General features: G+C 35.9%; 1 protein-coding gene across 3 annotated transcripts in view; it reads left to right on the top strand.

Annotated features, from left to right (window-relative positions):
- LOC136026249 (zinc transporter ZIP9-like) overlaps window positions 1-17,660 on the top strand; it is a 36,542-nt gene extending 18,882 nt beyond the window's left edge. For all 3 annotated transcript variants that reach the window (XM_065702617.1, XM_065702620.1, XM_065702619.1), the window contains 2 exons: window positions 9,124-9,258; window positions 17,329-17,660. In XM_065702617.1, coding sequence (XP_065558689.1) covers window positions 9,124-9,258; window positions 17,329-17,571 — 378 coding nt within the window. In that variant the 3' untranslated portion in view covers window positions 17,572-17,660. The remainder of the gene's footprint in view (window positions 1-9,123; window positions 9,259-17,328) is intronic.
- The last annotated feature ends 286 nt before the right edge of the window (window positions 17,661-17,946 follow it).

Genomic DNA, 17,946 nt, shown 5'->3' on the forward strand with positions numbered 1-17,946 from the left:
GTAAGTAATTAAAGATTAAAAGCTCTTAAAGGTTTAAGCCAAAAATCCCTTGGGCCATGGTACTAAACAGATTTTGAAGTTAATTTCTTTTCGTTTTTCATTGACATAGTCTTTTTCATGGAAAAAGAAAATAATATTTATATCTTTTCGGTTCTTTTTCTATAAGAATCCATAGCTTTACTTTCTATTTGTAAGCTGAAGGAATATTTTCAACAATTTTTAACAACATATACCCTTCTGAAAATCTTGACACAAATAGTTTTGTTTAATTTAGTTTTATACCTCATTAGTTGACCTAAAAAATAAAACTTCATAGTATTCCCAAAAAAATTCCATCTATGCCCTTTGACAGCCTGGATACACTTACCCTCTTTTGATTTATTTACATTGTAAGAGCAGGAATAGTAAGAGTAGTAGCCCTGAAGGTTTCAACTTAATACCCTCAGTCGTTCTTGGGACATCACTGAGATATCTTATTGGCACCAGCGTACACAAAGTGCCTTTTGATTTAGTTTTAAAGCAAGATTTAGTTTTACAGCATAATGGGCAAATTGCATAACTGTAGGGGGGTTGAAATTCCCAATATCCCTAGAGACGTAGTTACTTGACTGTTCAAATATGCTCAACAAAATGGCTGTCTCAAAATTTTTATTGGTTGTCTTTGGATAATTAATGGGCTTGGGAGGGGGCTGCTTGCCATCTAATCACTTTTGACTTTTGAAAAAGGGCACTTGAACTTTTAATTTCCAATAGAATTAGTTGCTTTAAAAGTTTCAATAGTGTGGCTATGTGCGATTGAGCCTATGTTGTCGCTTTTAAGCCCTTTTCAAAACCTGCATGGACATAGTCTGTTCGTTTAATTGAAATTCCCCCTGAACGTTCCCTGAAAGTTTTACCTTTATGACTCTTTACTATAGGCAATGATATAGCATTGCCTCTGACTTAAACAGGGAGTTGAACTTTCAGTTTCTCTTTTAATGAAGATCCAAAATTATTCAGGGGGTATATGGAGGGGGAGGAATTTGTGGGTGGAATATAAGGACTATTTTGGATTTTGTAAGAACTATTTCGTATTTTGTAAGAACTAATTTGTATTTTGCTTGCGCTATTTGGTAAGAACTATTTTGGTTTGTGTAAGAACTATTTTGAATTTTAAGAATTATTTTGTATTTTGTAAAAAAACATTTTGTATTTTGTAAGAACAAAACCATGCATTCCCATGTGTCTCCTATAAAAATCAGGTAATCTATACTGTAGCTATGACAAATTATCTGTATACCTTTCAAGATAAATTGATAGATAGATAGATCGGTACATGTTTATTTACAACAAGAATTAAACCATATAAACAAACAGCGCAAACAACTAATGGCATACTTAAGCGCGTGGTATATCACCAAAAAAAGAAGAAAAACCGTCATCACTTCAGCTTAAACTAACGTGTACTTCTTACGAACTATAACACTCAAAACGGAAAATATTACGGGAGACAAGCAACATGATTTCTCAATAACTTCAGAAATTGGTTTCTTATCTTTACGATTTCTCACAGCTATTGGGATTAAATTCCAAACTTTCGGACCAGTATGACGTAAACTAAATGGCGCTCGCACCGTTGGCCTAATTTCAAAAGGGAAATCAGAACTGTGAGATGTTTGGTAATTGTGGAATTGTGAGTTTGTCGGGAATAATCTTGGGAAATTTACTGAAAGTTGTCCAAAAACACAATTTTGGCAAATATTAGAAATGGCAATAAAATGATGTTAATGAACAGAGAAGAAACCAGAAGATTCATAAAGATGGCTAACTGAGGATCTATTATTAATATAAAAATTAATCTAAGGGCTTTATTTTGTAGAAATTTGAAGAGGCTTAAACGTTGAAGGAAAATTTGATGCCCAAACAGAAACACAATAAAGAAAATATGGATTAACAAAAGAAAAATATATTGTCTTTAAAATATCCCTTGGGAAAAAATGGCGTAAATGAGAAAGAATGCCGATATTTCGCGGGATTTTTAGAGGCATTGTTTTCACATGTTCGTGGATCAACACGTTTTAGTACTCTATCATTCAGATAAAGAGAAAACTGTTCTATTTTCAGAGAACCAAGTCGAGAAAACAGCATGTGTTAGCATTTCTTCTCATTGAACAAAAGTAAATTTCTGGCGTACCAATCCTCTGCGGATAAAAGTGTGTTATTAAGATTATGATGAAAAAGTATGGATAAATCAGCATGAGATGCAAAAATAACAACATCATATGCAAGCATTACAATTTTACAAAGCGGCAATATCTCGGGCGAATCATTTATAAATAGAAGGAATAAGGTAGGTCCAAGGAAAGACCCCTGATGGACCCCACAACTTGTCAAAGAACTTTCTGAATGGATACCATTAATTCTATCATGACATTCAAGTTTTCCGCCTGTAAGATAAGTTTTGAAAAATTTAAGGATTTTAAAGCTAAACCATATTTTTGGAGTTTCATTAACAACAGACGGTTATCAACTGTGTCAAAGGCCTCGGCGACATCAAGAAATACCGCCAACACATATTGATCACTGTTGATTGCATCATTTATCTCAAGCAGAAGTTGATGAATTGCCAACTCCGTTGATTTTCCCTTAATGAAATCAAACTGAGAAGAATGAAAAATGTTTTTACCAATTAAATAATTATGGAGCTGGTGGTTAGCTATCTTTTCCAAAGGTCTACTAAACACTGATAAAAGTGATATACCTCTATAATTTAAAGGATCACTAGTAATTCCGCCTTTATGTAGTGCAATAACGTCAGCTTTCTTCAACAAATCGGGGAAAACTCCCTGTACTAATGACAAATTATATATGTGTGCAATTAATGGGGCAACATCAGTAGCTACCTGCTTTACTGTTCGAGTAGAAAAACCAAATTCATCAGACGAAAAACTTTTTTTAAGCTTCATGAAAAATTTTTCTCATATGTTGGGGCGTCGTTTCAGAAAAATCAAAAGGGTTTTCAGTTTGATGATCATTATCAAAAGATATGGTAGGCTCATTTAACAATGGAGAATAAAAATCCGATGTAAGATTTTTTCCTACTGAACTAAAATAATCTCCCAAAATATTCAGGATTTCTGTACGGTCAGTTACTTTCCTTCCATCAACTTCTAGACACTCAACACTAGATCTAGATTTATGGCTAGGTCGAATTCTTTCATTAATCAACTGCCAAATTTTTTTCACATCTGACTTATACTGAATAAACTTATCTTTATAATATGTTCTCTTTGCATATCTAACAATCGAATTTAACTTATTCCTATATGCTCTATATTCTTCAAAAGAGGCATCACTTGGAATTTTTAAGTACCTCTTATATTTTATATTCTTAATTGAAATCAAAATTTCATCGGTAGTCCAAGGAATTTTTTTTTTTTTAACATTTCCCATGCATAAACTTAGTTGTAGTAGCCTCCTCTCTGAGCCGTGTCGTATTAGAAATAAATTTAGAAAATGCATCATTAACATCATTTGAACCATAAACTAGACTCCAATCGTTACTATTAATTAGTTTATGTAGTACCTTGAAATCAATCCACTCATATCATTTATATGAAGTATCATCTAAATCCAGAAGAACAAACCAGGAAATAGTCCGACATATCAGATAAAAATTACAGAGGCTTTCAGTGCCTTAACTGGATTAACAGAAAAAATATCTTATCAGTCAGAGTAGCTGTAGTATTTGTAACTCTATTTGGGAGAGAAACGATTGGAAGAAAACTAGCACACAGCATAATATTCAAAAAATCCTTATGAGTACTAAGATCTAAATTCAGCAAACCAAAATTGAAGTCCCCTGATATAATAATAACTGGTTTCTTTGACTCGCTGAGTTTTAAAAAAACTGACTCGATAACCTCGAAAAAACTTTTTGGGTTACTCGATGGAAGTCTATATACTGAGCCAAATATAAACGAATCACCACTCGTAGGGTTAATTTCCACAAATAGCGTTCCACATAAACCCTCTTCCCAAATTGATATATCTCTTTTACACTAAAAGACCAATCCTGGCGAATACAGATCACCTGTCCACCTTTTGCATTCAATTTCCTACTGTGAGACACACTTTCTATCATAGGAACCTCGAACATAGACATTGGTGAAGAACTAGACAAAAATGTTTCACATATGGCCACAATATCTTTTGGACTAGATGATAGCAAAAACTTGAGTTCATTATACTCACTCTGTAAACCTTGAGCATTAACATGAAGCACTGTGACCGGGAATTTACATCTGTCGGGCTCACACTCTAAAGTGCCTTCTGAAGAAAAAATCACAGTCGGGTAAATTTTTAGCATAAGGCACATTCTACACCACCAGTAGACGTATTCAAAATCGCATCTAATTTTAAACGGGAATCCAAAAAATCTGGAAGCAGTCCATACTTCACAGTCACAAGGAAGACAAGAAACCACCATTTATTTATGATATAGGCGGCTCGTTAGCGGAATCATGGATTTCAACTACATCACTAATCGACTTATACGGAATATTTTGCGAGCCACTTTTCACATAAATAACTCCTCTCAGGGTCCACACGTTCCTCTTATCGAATTTGTTGCGCGCTAGTTTGAAAACTTCCTGCCTTTGTTTGGTGAGGGCCTCGTTGACAAAAATAAGCGAACCTTTGAACTTTTTTCGATTACGCAGGATTTCGACAGATGTCACTTCAGATACAAAAGTAAGTTCAATTGGCACCTGAGACTGGTCAAAAGACCCTAAACGCCTTACAGTCTTGATAAAAAAAACACATTTAAGATACAAATAGCAATAAGAATTGCCACTAACAGCAAACAATTCTTCTTAATGCTAAATAGGGTTCTGATGTATGCTTAGTGGATGGTACCCAATACTTTTTCAGTAAACAAGACTTTTAATACATATTCTAACACACGTCCGCTGTTTTATAGATCTACTACTTTAAAATATCTAAAAAAGTCCGAAAACTGGATTTTTATTGTGTTACACTTACCGTTGTATTTCCTTACATTATATTAAAAAATAAACTTGTCCCTTAAAGGTGCTTGATATGGGAATACTTGGGCTCTAATGTAGGTTTTATAGACAATATTTAATACTTTTTCAAAATATACGTATATTAAATTTGAATAAGCACAATCATGGAAAATCGAGCAAAGGATTAGTGGGTACAGTAGCCATCTAGTAATTTGGGTACTGGTCTCTTACTCGTTTGGACTAGTTACAAGTAATTTTTGAATAGTATTAACGAGTAAAAGAGATTGGCGATACTTCTTTGTAAAAGAGTTTATGCACCTCTACCTTTTGGGTGAAGTGCAAAAGAAATTTTTTTAATTTAATATATGCGTGGATTGGAATTTCGCTAAAATTGGGCCTTCAGTACCGAGGTTGGTGCACTTTTGGATCTAAACTTGGTGCAGCAGCTTAAAATTAAATAAATATTAACACATTAAACCCGTATCGCTAAATACTGTAAGCAACGTTATAAGATTGCATCTGATTTTAACAGCTGAGTAGAAGATTCAATGTCCCTTCTAATGAACATCAGAAATTATCCAGGGAGAATATGGGGGGAATTTTTCGCGGGTAGAGGGGGCAACGTAAGGCAACATGTAAGATTGCATCTGATTTTAACAGCTGAGTACAAGATTCAATGTCCCTTCTAATGAACATCAGAAATTATCCAGGGAGAATATGGGGGGAATTTTTCGCGGGTAGAGGGGGCAACGTATCTTCAAAGGTCACTTCAATATCCTGACCGTTGGTAATACTCGCTAAAGAAGCAGTAGTTGTAGTGGTAGTAGTGGTAGTAATAGTAGCTTTAGTAGCATGAATGGAACTTTAGCGCATATCAGCCCGATGGAATTAGTTTGATGTTTAAAAATATAATCGAATTAATTTTGGGAGCTTTCGCTAATCTATTTATTTCTCAATGTTATAATGATCAAAGAGAAATCACTTAGAATATATATTGCTTCCAGTAAAGCACACATGAAAATCGCGCTATAATTGGGGTACAAGATGGGCGACTTCCCAGTCCATATATCTTGTCAGAAATTGACGATATGTCCTTTTGATAACCCGTATATCCATTGCGTATTTTAAATTAGTTGAACTTTCCCCTCAACACTTCCTGAAATTTTCATCTTAGTACTCTTAGCGCTAGTTGTAGTTGCAATAGAAGTAGTAGTTGAAGTAGTAGTAGTTGTAGTAATAGCAGCGGTGGTAGTATTAATAGTAGTGTGCACATACTGCCTTTTGGTCAATTCATCTTCCCTCTTAAGAATTCTCTGAAAGTTCCAACTTAATTCCTTAATCCATTCCTGAGATACGGCCTTTTGACAATCTGCATGCACATAGTTTGTTTTGATTCAGTTCAAAATTTCCCTCTATGTTCTCTTCGAATTATCACCTTCATACCCTTAGTATTAATAGCACTAGCATCAGGGTAGTAGTGGCAGTTGTAGCAGTAGTAGTGATGTATTAGCAGAAGCAACCACAACACTAATAACAGTAGTAGTATAAACAGGTTGCCGTTTGGCCAGTAGAACATCCCTCTTATGATGCCCTGGAAGTTTCAGCTTGTTACGGTAAGACGTTTCGAAGATATTGCTGATACGCCCTTTTGACAATCTTTTTGCGCATAGTATGTTCTGATTTTGTTCAACTTTCCCCTCAGCTTTTCCTCAAATCTTAACTTGGATATCCTCACCCTTGGAAGCACTTGCTGCAAAAGCAGTAGTTGTAGTGGTAGTAGTGATAGTAGTAGTAGTTGTTGTTGTAGTACTTCCCGAGGCTTTTTCCTTTTAATTTCCAAAGAGCCACTAGAACTTCTGATTTCCAATCAAATTAAGAGTATTAAGATACTCTTAGCCTTACGAGTTGCTGCAATTGAAGTAGTAGTTGGAATAGTTTAGTAGTAGTATCCGAAGTAGTAGTAGTAGTAGCAGTAGTATCAAAAGCAGCAGTGGTAATAGTGTTAGTAGTAGCAAGCATATTTTACCTTTTTGTCAATTGATCTTCCCCTTTAAGCATTCTTTGAGAGGTCCAACTTAATAAGCAAATCCACTCTTGACATTCCCCCTTCCGACGATCTGCATGCTCATTGTGTGTTTTTTTATTTAGTTTAAAGCCCTCCTAAATATTCTGTCAAATATTCACCTTCTTTCGCGCAGCCGTCATAGTAGCCTACTGGTATCATAGTAGTAGTTGTAGTGGTAGCAGTCATAGTGCTGTATTACAAGTATCAGTAGCAGCAGTATTAATAGCAGTAGTAACAGTTACATGTTGCCTTTTGTTCAGTTGAGCATCCCCACATGATGTCCCAGAAGTTTCATCTTGATAAGGTAAGCAGTTCCAAAAACATTGCTGATACGCCTGTATCAGCAATCTGTATGCACATTGTATGTTTTATTTAGCTCAACTTTCGACTCGACGCTTCCTCAGATGTTTATTTCTAGATCCTCAGCCTTGGTAGTAGTCTATACAGAAGCAGTAATTTCAGTGGCAATAGGTGTAGTAGTAAAAGTAGTAGCTGTAGTTGTAGCAATAGCAGTAGCGTGTAAACACTTCCTTTTTGGTCAATTGATAATCTCCCTTACCATTTTCTTAGTTCCAAATTAATATAGTTAGTCATTCCTGAGTTACGCTCATTTGACAACCCGTATGCACATAACATATATTGATTTATTTGAACGTTCTCCGAAAGGCTCGCCAAAATGTCCTTCGTCTCTTTGGAAATGAAAGGTCAAACATGCCGACCTTTCTTAATAACATAGTAAACGATGGACGAATTCCCTAACTTACAGCCTTTGCCCTGAGGATGACATCTCCGAAGACATAATTACTGGACCCTTCAACAATGCTGAATAAAAAAAGCTCTTTAAAATTTTGATTGGATGTGCTTTGGGAAATGATGGGCGTGGGGGTCTGGTTGCCCTCCAGTCACTTTTGACTCTTAAAAAGGGCATTAGAACAATCAAATGGGCTCCATCCGAAGTTTATACGACCATCTGTTCCATGAAAAAACTTCCATGCCCCGGGATATAAGTTACAACCCTTTCCCATGGGCTCTGGGGGTTGTGTCCACCCTGGAGGCATTGTTATATGTCCTTTGGACTATTTTGATCAGAATGGATGTCTCAAATTTTTTGAAAAAATGGCTGTCTTAAAATTCCTATCGAATGCATTTAGGTAAAAGAGGACGTGGGGGGGGGCGACTAGTTGTCCTCTGATTACTTTGACTCTTAAAAAGGCCACTAGAGTTTCTGATTTCCCATCAAATGAGCCCCCTCCAAAGTTTATACGACCACCACTTCCATAAAAACCTTATATGCCTCCTGGGCATAGCATACAACCGCCCTGAGGGCCGTGAGAGGATTGTCATCCCCAGAGACATACTGGAAGTTTCACTATGCTTAACAAAAGGGCTATCTGAAAATTTTGATTGGATGTGTTTGGGGAAGTGATGGGACCGGGAGGCTAGTTGCCCTCCAATCACTTTCGACTCTTAAAAAGGCCTTATTGTTAATCGAATGAGCCTCTTTCGAAGTTTCTACGACAAATCCTTCTATACGAAGTACGTTGGTCAGAAGAACTAAAAATATAATAGTCAGAAGAAATAAAATAGGTCAACAAAAATAAAAAATATAATGATACATTGTAACCACATCGCTCTTCACTTAGGCTCTATTGTGCCTTTTAAGTTTGAAAAGCTACTAAAGACAAGGATTTTTCTATTGTCAATGAATTACAGTTTGAAAATCTACTAAAAATACGATTTATGTCTTATCTGTCACTTCGATCCCAATTAAATTGAAAGTAAATGAAGACCTACTTGGGACAAGATTTATGTACTATCGTCAATGACTCCAATTCTAGTTGAGTTAGAACTTTAAACTGACAGAGAACTGAAAGAAAAATTCACTTTTATTCCGATTTAGATGTTATATGATCTGGCCCAGTTGTGCTTGTTGGCCTGGCAGTGATGTATCTAAATGATATTTTTCTTTATGTTTTTTTTTTTTCAGTTCCTAAAAATTAATTGTTTTAAATTTTATGTTAAGTTATAATCACACATTTTTTACAACTTCAGGCGCCTGCTGCTTTTGGCTTAGTTACATTTTTGATGCATGAAAATTTGGTTCGAAATACCATAAGAAGACATTTATTTGTATTCTCTTCAGCTGCACCAATGGCAGCACTCATCACTTTTTATGGATTAAGTCAGGTAAATTCTTCTTATTTTTCTTCTTTTGCTATGGGTCTCTGAGCAAAGTCTGTAGAGGTTCCTTTAAGTGTGCTAACACTGCATAAAATTTCATTGGATCATATGTTCTTCTTACTTATGCGCAAGCGTCCATGAGACTAATACGTCAAGATTGAATCTTTGAATCCTTATATATTCTGCTATAATGGTACTTATAGCCCTCGTAATATTTTTTTATTATCAAATATTCCACAAAAGACAAATTCGTTTAAATAGTTTTTCCTGTATATACAAATCTTGCTAAATACACCAAAAACGCAGAGATAGTCTTTGTGATTACACTAAGAAACATCATGATTTCTAGGCCCCCCCCCCTATTTAATCTTTATGTTTGTGAATTTCACCTGTGCTTTGCTATTTTGATGAATCCCCCTCCCCCCTCTCCACAGCTAGTTTTAAAACTCACGTGATCAATTCTACCGTTTATGATAGATTTTTGGCCATGAATGAATCTTGGATTCTTAAATTAGCCCCTGAATTTAGTTTAAATAAAAATATTATTTTAATTGAAGTAAATAAGTGTCTAGAATACGTAGACAGTAAAAAAAAAATGTTTTTACAAATGAAAGTAAATATTGACGTTAAAGTAAAAAATTAACGCTATTACTTCCAATAACTCACTACAAGACCAAGCTGTCTGAGGCCAACACAGCTGTGTACGCTCCCCCTCTGTCATAATCTACCCAAAGCTACACTCTTTGCCCCCGTGAACTTTCAATTTTTTTTAAATCATCCCTTATGACCTCTTCCCTCCCCATTTAGGGACAACTTGCATTTTTTGGCCTCAGATGGATGACCAAAAGTGAAGAAAAATTAGCCTATACGCTGAAGGTGTCTTGTATCCAGTGCAAAATCCTTATGTATCTTTTATATCCGGATAATTTGTTATAAACATTTTTAGATGTTACCTATACATCACGTACAAAGGCAGTTTTTGGGGTGCATGCTCGTCCAGAAGGTTGAAAGCTGCACCAATTGAAGATGTGGAGTTGCAAAAATACCAATGAGAGATCCCAGCTTTCGTTGCCCCTCCCCCTAACAGTAATTCTGCATCTGCCCTTGAGCGCGAACGGGTTGCAACCTGATATTGAATTAAGATGGTAAATGGAAGTTTTCCAATAAACTGAAGTATCTTTCGTTTTACTGTCAAAATAATAAGAAAAGACGGACATTGCAAAATCTTTTTCACCACTTTTAGTTGTTTTTATGGCACTTGGTATTAACCAAGTGACATATAGCAATCGCAAATTCTTTCGGTGTGTCTGTCTGTCTGTCGGTGCCGTCTTTGCTACTTTAAACACTTCCAGGAAAGCTGGGATGATGAAATTTGGCAGGCTTATCAGGGACCGAACCAGATTAAATTAGAAATAGTCGTTTTCCTGATTTGACCATCTGGGATGGGAGTGGGGGGCCGGTTAATTCGGAAAAAATATAAAAAATGAAGTATTTTCAACTTACGAACGGTTGATCAGATCTTAATGAAATTTGATGTTTGGAAGGATATCGTGTCTCAGAGCTCTTATTTTAAACCCCGACGGGATCTGGTGACATTGGGGTGGATTTGGGAGGGGGAAACCTAAAATCTTGGAAAACACTTAGAGTGGAGGGATCGGGATGAATCTTGGTGGGAAAAACAAGCACAAGTCCTAAATACGTGATTGAAATAACCAGAACGGATCCGCTCTCTTTGGGGTAGTTGGGGGGGGGAGGGTTAATTCTCAAAAATTAGAAAAAACGAGGTATTTTAACTTACGAACGGGTAATCGGATCTCAATGAAATTTGATATTTAGAAGGATATCGTGTCTCAAAGCTCTTATTTTAAATCCTGACCGGATCTGATGACATTGGGGGGAGTTTGGGGTGGGGAACCAAAAATCATGGAAAACGCTTAGAGTGAAGGTATCGGGATGAAACTTCGGGAAAAATGCAGAAGTCTTAGATGCTTGATTGATATAATTGGAACGGATCCGCTCTATTTGGTGGAATTGGGGGGGGGGGAGGGTTAATTCTAAAACATTATAAAAAATGATTTGGTGGAGATTGGAATGCTCTCTTTGGTGGAGTTGGTGGTGGGGGGGGTAATTTGGAAAAATGAGGTAACTTACGAACGGGTGATCAGATCTTAATGAAAACTGATAATTAGAAGGATCTTATGCTTTAAAGCTCTCATTTTAAATTCTGACCAGATCCTGTGACATTGGGGGGAGTTGGAGGGGGAAACCGGAATTCTTGGAAAACGTGAAAATTGGGGTATTTTTATCTTACGAATAGGTGATCGGATCTTAATGAAACTTTATACATAGAAGGATCTTATGTCTCAGATGCTCCGTCTTCGACTCAAATTGGATCTGGGGACATAGGGGGGTGGAGGGGGGAAACAAAAATCTTGGAAACCGGAAATCTTGGAAAACGCTTAGAGTGGAGATATCGGGATGAAACTTAATGGAAAGAATAAACACAAGTTCTAGATACGTGATTGACATAATTGGAATGGATCCGTTCTCTTTGGATTAGCTGGGGGGTGTTAATTTGGAAAAATTAGAAAAATTGAGGTATTTTTAACTTAAGAACGGTTGACCGGATCTTAATGAAATTTGATATTTAGAAGGAATTCATGTCTCAGAGTTCTTATTTCAAATCCTGACCAGATTTGTTGATATTGGGGGGAGTTGGAGGGGGAAATTGGAAATCTTGGAAAACGCTTAGAGTGGAGTAATCGGGATGAAGCTTGGTGGATAGAATAAGCAAATGTCGTAGATACGTGATTGATGTAATCGTACTGGACTTGCTCTTTTTGGGGGATTTGGGAGGAAGGGTTCAGTGCTTTGGCGAGTTTGGTGCTTCTGGACGTGCTAGGACGATGGAAATTGGTAGGCGTGTCAGGGAGCTGCACAAATTGACTTGATAAAGTCGTTTTCCCAGATCCGACTATCTGAGGGGGGGGGGTTAAAGGGAGAGGAAAAATTAGAAAAAAGAGGTATTTATAACTTACGATTGGGTGGTCGGATCTTAATGAATTTTGATATTTAGAAGGACATCGTGACTCAGAGCTCTTATTTTAAATCCCAGCCGGCATTAAGCCTCTGATTTTCCTTTTAAGTCAATCTATTGATTCTTAGAATTTTGTTAGAGCTCATACCATATGAGCGCTTGGCTCTTAGCTCTTCTGGCCTCGTCACAAGTGCCATATGAGTTCTTAGCTCTTGTTTTTTTAAGTAAATTGCAATAAACAGTTTACTATGTAAATCGCGCAGCATTATTAACAGTTTTAATCGTTTACATAGTATAGAAGTTTTCGATGCAGTGCAGCATCGAAAGAAATAATGTTCTCTGGCAAACTCTTTTTGACATTTGAAAAGCTTTTCGTATAAAAATGTAACAGTGTTTCATTGGTTGTTTTGTTAACGCCTTGTGAAAGTAAAATGCGTTTAAATCTTCGATTGTAAGTAATATGAAACAGAACACCCCAACCTTGCAAGGACAGGGTGCTTAAAACCATTGTAGGATCTTGATCAGCTTCTTGGTGTCAGGGATTACACACTGCAGCGTCAAAAATAAGTTTTTTTTAATTTTCTTTACTGCTACGTGCATTTTATTTTTTGATTTACTATCAAAAGGTAACAAAAAGGTAAACCTAAAAGGTTCACCTTTTTGAAATTTACTTTTTTATTGCCAAAGGGTTGATGATCAAATATGTTGGGGAGTACTACTTAATGAAAAGAAATTAATGAATCCCACAAATAAAAATGCATAGTGCAACAACAAAAACTAAAAGATGATAATAAAAAAGAAATTAACCACCTCTGCTGTCGAGGCTACAAAATGGAAGTGAAATGAAGCAAAAAAAAAAAAAATCTGTTTGTCAAAGCAAAAAATAAGAAAAAAGACGAGGGAAATTTGTACTTGGTGTTAGACAGAATTTTCTACGTTTTTTTACTTTTTTTATTATTATTTTTATGTGCTATGAGTCTAGTTTTAGAACTTGTCAATTTACCCTACTTTTGTTCCAGTTAACCAGCCAGTGCCAAAATGCCAAAAAAATTTGAAAAATAACTGTCAAGTTAATAGCTTGTGTTGGCTAAAAAGTATGATTTTCAGCCAGTACTAGCCATCATCCTCCTCGTTTTTTGTTTTTTTTTGACTATTATGTTTAGCCATTTTGGTCTCAAATCTTACCAGTTTATCCCAAGCCTAATTAGCTAGTGTGACACATAATGTGGTAGTCAAAATGAAAATATTAGCCAAAAAAGGAAATACTCAGTTAGCATTAGCCAAACTGTCCTTGTTTTCGTTTGTTTGACTGTTGTGTGTCAGTCTATTGTGTGTTCAGTCTATTCGGCCGAATTTTTAGGTAAACCAGAGTTGAGCTAAGAAAATGTTTATTTTTTGTGTTTACTACTATATTAGCCAGTCTAGTTTCAGATATGATCGGTTTATCCCACTCTCAATTTGTTTTTGCAATTTTTTGAATGGGGATCTTGGAATAATTGTTCTTACTTGTACTTGTTGCGGGACCAGACCGAAAGCCTAGCTCCATCTCTTCGGCAAACCGGATCGAACAGCACTCTTTCACCTTCTACCAAACTTTCGAAATCCGCCATTGAGTTTGAATTTATTTCCGTGAATTGTCAAACAATTTTCCAATTTACCACCTGGTGGCCCACGCCAATCAGGGCCAAGGAGTAGCTAGAAGTGCTAGCTTGTTTATCCAGTCATTGGGTCTTCTCTGGCATGGTCAAGCCAAAACAGTCTTCTCTGTTTGACAGTGGTGGCAGTGGATTTGAGGATACAGCGATGGTGGCAGCGTACGTCAACATTTGAAATTATTTTGGAGCAGCATAAACCTCTGGAGTTTTTGTAGACAGTGTTGGTCAAAGACTTCCAAATTATGAACCTGATGCCATTTCAATGGCCAAGTTTCAGCTCCATAGAAGAGAACAGATTTAACTGCAGTTTCATGGATGCTTGTGAGTATTGGCGTAGCTTCCAGTTTTCTCTATCTTCTTATCATTCAATTTGATTTCGAATCGTTCATTTTTAATTAACTAATTACTGATTTTTTGTGAAATTTCGAGTCTGGAAATGTAGAAGTCGGAATTTCAAAAGCGTTTTGGATCCACAGTGTTATTTAATAGGGCCTTAAGAATACTGGTGTGTTTGAAAAATTCTAGATCATTTTGAATAACTAGTCGCATATCTGTTATTAAGCGAGAAGGTTGTTTTTGTTATTCGTAGATATTTACGAGTGACTCGCTTTTGAAATTAGTTTTTTTTTGCTTCGCTTTTGAAATTAGTTTTTTTTTTGCTTTTAAAATTTTAAATTCTCTGAATTTTGATTTTATCTGTTGTTGGTTTTTCCCCGTTGTTTGTTATTTTAGGTTTTTTAATTCTTCCAATTTTGGTTTTTATTAATTTTTTTTTTTAGATTCCCATGTTTTTTTTTGTTTTTATCCGCTTTGTTTGGTTCGGAAAACGTGGATCTATTTCCTCGTAACTTTCACTTCTAGCGCTGAAGAAGCGGAACAGTCGTCCTCCCGATACTTTCGTTTTCTTTCGTCCAGTATTTTCGTTGGCCTTAAAAAAAAACCCATTCTCTAACTTAATTTCTTCAATTCACCATATTTACGTGTCATAGGTTCATAGGTTCAATTTGTCTAAGTAAAGAACGATGTTGGCACAATGTATTATTAATTTATTTTTTGTTTGTTTGTTTTAGGCCAGGATGCTTCGTATAGAAGGAGTTGTTGTAGAAACTTCAAAAAGGGCTCATTCGATTTGAAATTGAAAGGGTTATTGCCCCTTTTAATGGTCGAAAGTGACTGGAGGGGAATTATCTCCCCACCTCATGCCCATCATTTCCCCGAACACATCCAATTAAAATGTTGAGATAGTGATTTTGTTCAGCGTAGTTGAAATTTGTGGAAATTATGGATTTGAGATGACCAGCCCTCTGGGAATGGATTGTAAGTTGTGCTTTGGGGGGATATAAATCTTTATTGAAAGGGTCGTCGTAAAAACTATGGAAATGGCTCATTCGATTTGTAATCAAAAGGTTCTAGTGTGTTTTTTAAGAATAACAGTGATTGGAGGCAAGCCCCCCTTTCCCCATATGCACACACTTCGTATTGTCCTAAAATGCATACAATTTAAAATTTGAGATAGCAATTTTATTCAAAATAGTCCAAAGATCATATAAAAAGGCTTTTGGGGTTGAAACAAACTCCCAGAGCTTGGGGGCAAGGGTTGTAAGGTAAGCCCCGGTGCATTTAAGGTTTTTATGGAAGGGATGGCTATATAAATTTTAGAAGAGTCTCTTTTGGTTGAGCATTGGAAGTTCTAGTTCCCTTTTAAGAGTAAAAAGTGATGGAGGGTATTTAACCGCCCTCCCCCGATTACCACTCTTTTCACCAAACGCCTCTGATTGAAATTATAAGATAGCCATTTTGTTCAAAATAATCCAAAGAACATATAACGATGCCTCTAGCGTTGGTACAACCCCTCAGAGCCCGGAGCAAGGGTTGTAAGTTGTGCCCTGGGGGCATATAAGGTTTTTTGGAATGGCCTGTTGCATAAACTTCAGTTGGGGCTCATTTGATTTGAAATTTAGAGTTATAGTGCCCTTTTTAGAGTCAAAAGTGATTTGAGAGCAACTAGCTCCTCTTACTTCCTCTTCCCCACGACCATTATTTCCCATAACAAACATTTAAGACGTCTATTTTGTCAGTATTGTTGAAAGGTTCAGTAATTACACATTTGAGGATGTCAACCCCCCCCCCCCCGCCACCCCACCCCCAAGGCCTCAGGGTAAGGGCTGTTAGTTATGAAGTTTGTTCATTGTTTACATATAGTATACGAGATTGAAAAAAGGTACGCATGTTTGACCACTGCTTTTCCAAAATGTGGAGGGCACTATGGTAAGTCTTCCAAGAAATGTTGAGGGGAGTGTTGAATTAAACCAAAACATGTTATGTGTATATGGGTTGTCAAAAGGCTGCAACTCAGAAATTACTGAGTATATTAATTTGTGACTTTCAGGGAAAGGATAAGGGAGATGATCATTTGACCAAAAAGGCAATATTTTCACTTTACTACTACTACAACTACCGCTACTTCTACTGCTACCACTATTATCTCTACAACTAGTACTTCTGTGGCGGGTACTACTAAGGCTGAGGATATTGAACTAAACATCTGAGGAATGTTGAGGGCAAACATTGAACTAAGTAAAAGCATATTATGTTCAAACAGATTGCTGATACGGGCATATCAACAATATTTTTAGAACGTATTATTGTAGAGGAAACTTCAGGGGTATCATGTTCAGATCGTTTTACCCTCAATAGTAAAACGAACAGAAATTAATTAATAACTTTTTCCACAAAATGATATTTTCAAGGAAAGGTAAAGAATTCTATTAAACCGAAAATGAGCAAAAAATGGAATCAAATAACCTACCAAGCGTAAAACTACCACATATCAATTTAAATAAATAAATGAAACCCAAAATGAACAAAAATTACAATAAATAACCAAGTCAAACTCAAAACGAGCAGAAATTAACATGATTGGGGCTCACAGCCCCCATGCCCTCTCAAGGTCGGAGCATAATTTTCACTTTACTAAAAAAAATTATATTTTCACTTTTATAACTTTAATAAATCGAAAAGTATTAAGATTTTAAAGAATGAATATGCCCATATGCATATTGGTCTGACAATACAGATTCATTTGTATTTTTTCCAGTAAAGTACAAATTATATTCTGGCCTTGAGAAGGCATAGGGTTGTTTAGGGTTTTATTTATTTATTGATGTTGATTTGTGGTAGTTTTACGCTTGGTAGATTATTTGATTCTATTATTGATCATTTTTAGTTTAGAGAAGTTCTTTACTTTTCCTTGAAAAACTTATTTTGGGGAAAGGTTTTTTTAACTAATTTCTTGAAAGATCATATTAGCCAACAATTATATTTGAAAAATTTATATGTTTAAACTTGCTAAATTTAATATTATCAAATCACTTTTTATTCTAGGAGGGCAAGGCCACATTATCGTCCGTCAATGGTACTGCAATCGCAATGTTATTTAGCGCTGGTACGTTTTTATACGTAGCTGCAGTGCACGTGTTACCAGAAATCGCTTACGGTGGCGGATCTCATTCGTCTAGTCGAGATTCTTCTAGAAGAGAAAAAAATGGTTTCACTAAGACAGAGTTGGTTTGTCTTGTTGTGGGATCAGTTTTACCTCTATTCTTGACAATGTTCCATGGACATTAATTTTATATTGTGATATTAAGCTCTTTTTCTAATGTTGAAGGTTGTCCTCCAATTAATATAGGGATTCTAATATAGGTGTTAAATTTTAAGATATGTTGTTAAACATTTAGGGATATGCTTTAAAACCTATTTTGAGTATTTATTTTATATTTCCAAATTGTAGGCACTTCAAACCCTGGAATTCAATGAAGTTTTTTTTTAATTTCAAAGGTTGTCCTTCAGTTAATACAGAAATTTTAATTTGTACCAAGTTGCGTGTACTTGGAACCCTAGAATTCATTTCTGCATCCTTTTTCTAATTTTCACACTAAATTCTTGTATTATTGCTGAAGTTTGTCCTCCAATTGATTTAGATTTTAATACACCACTTAAAAT

The sequence above is a fragment of the Artemia franciscana genome, chromosome 4, assembly GCF_032884065.1.
Source record: "Artemia franciscana chromosome 4, ASM3288406v1, whole genome shotgun sequence".
NCBI lineage: Eukaryota > Metazoa > Arthropoda > Branchiopoda > Anostraca > Artemiidae > Artemia > Artemia franciscana.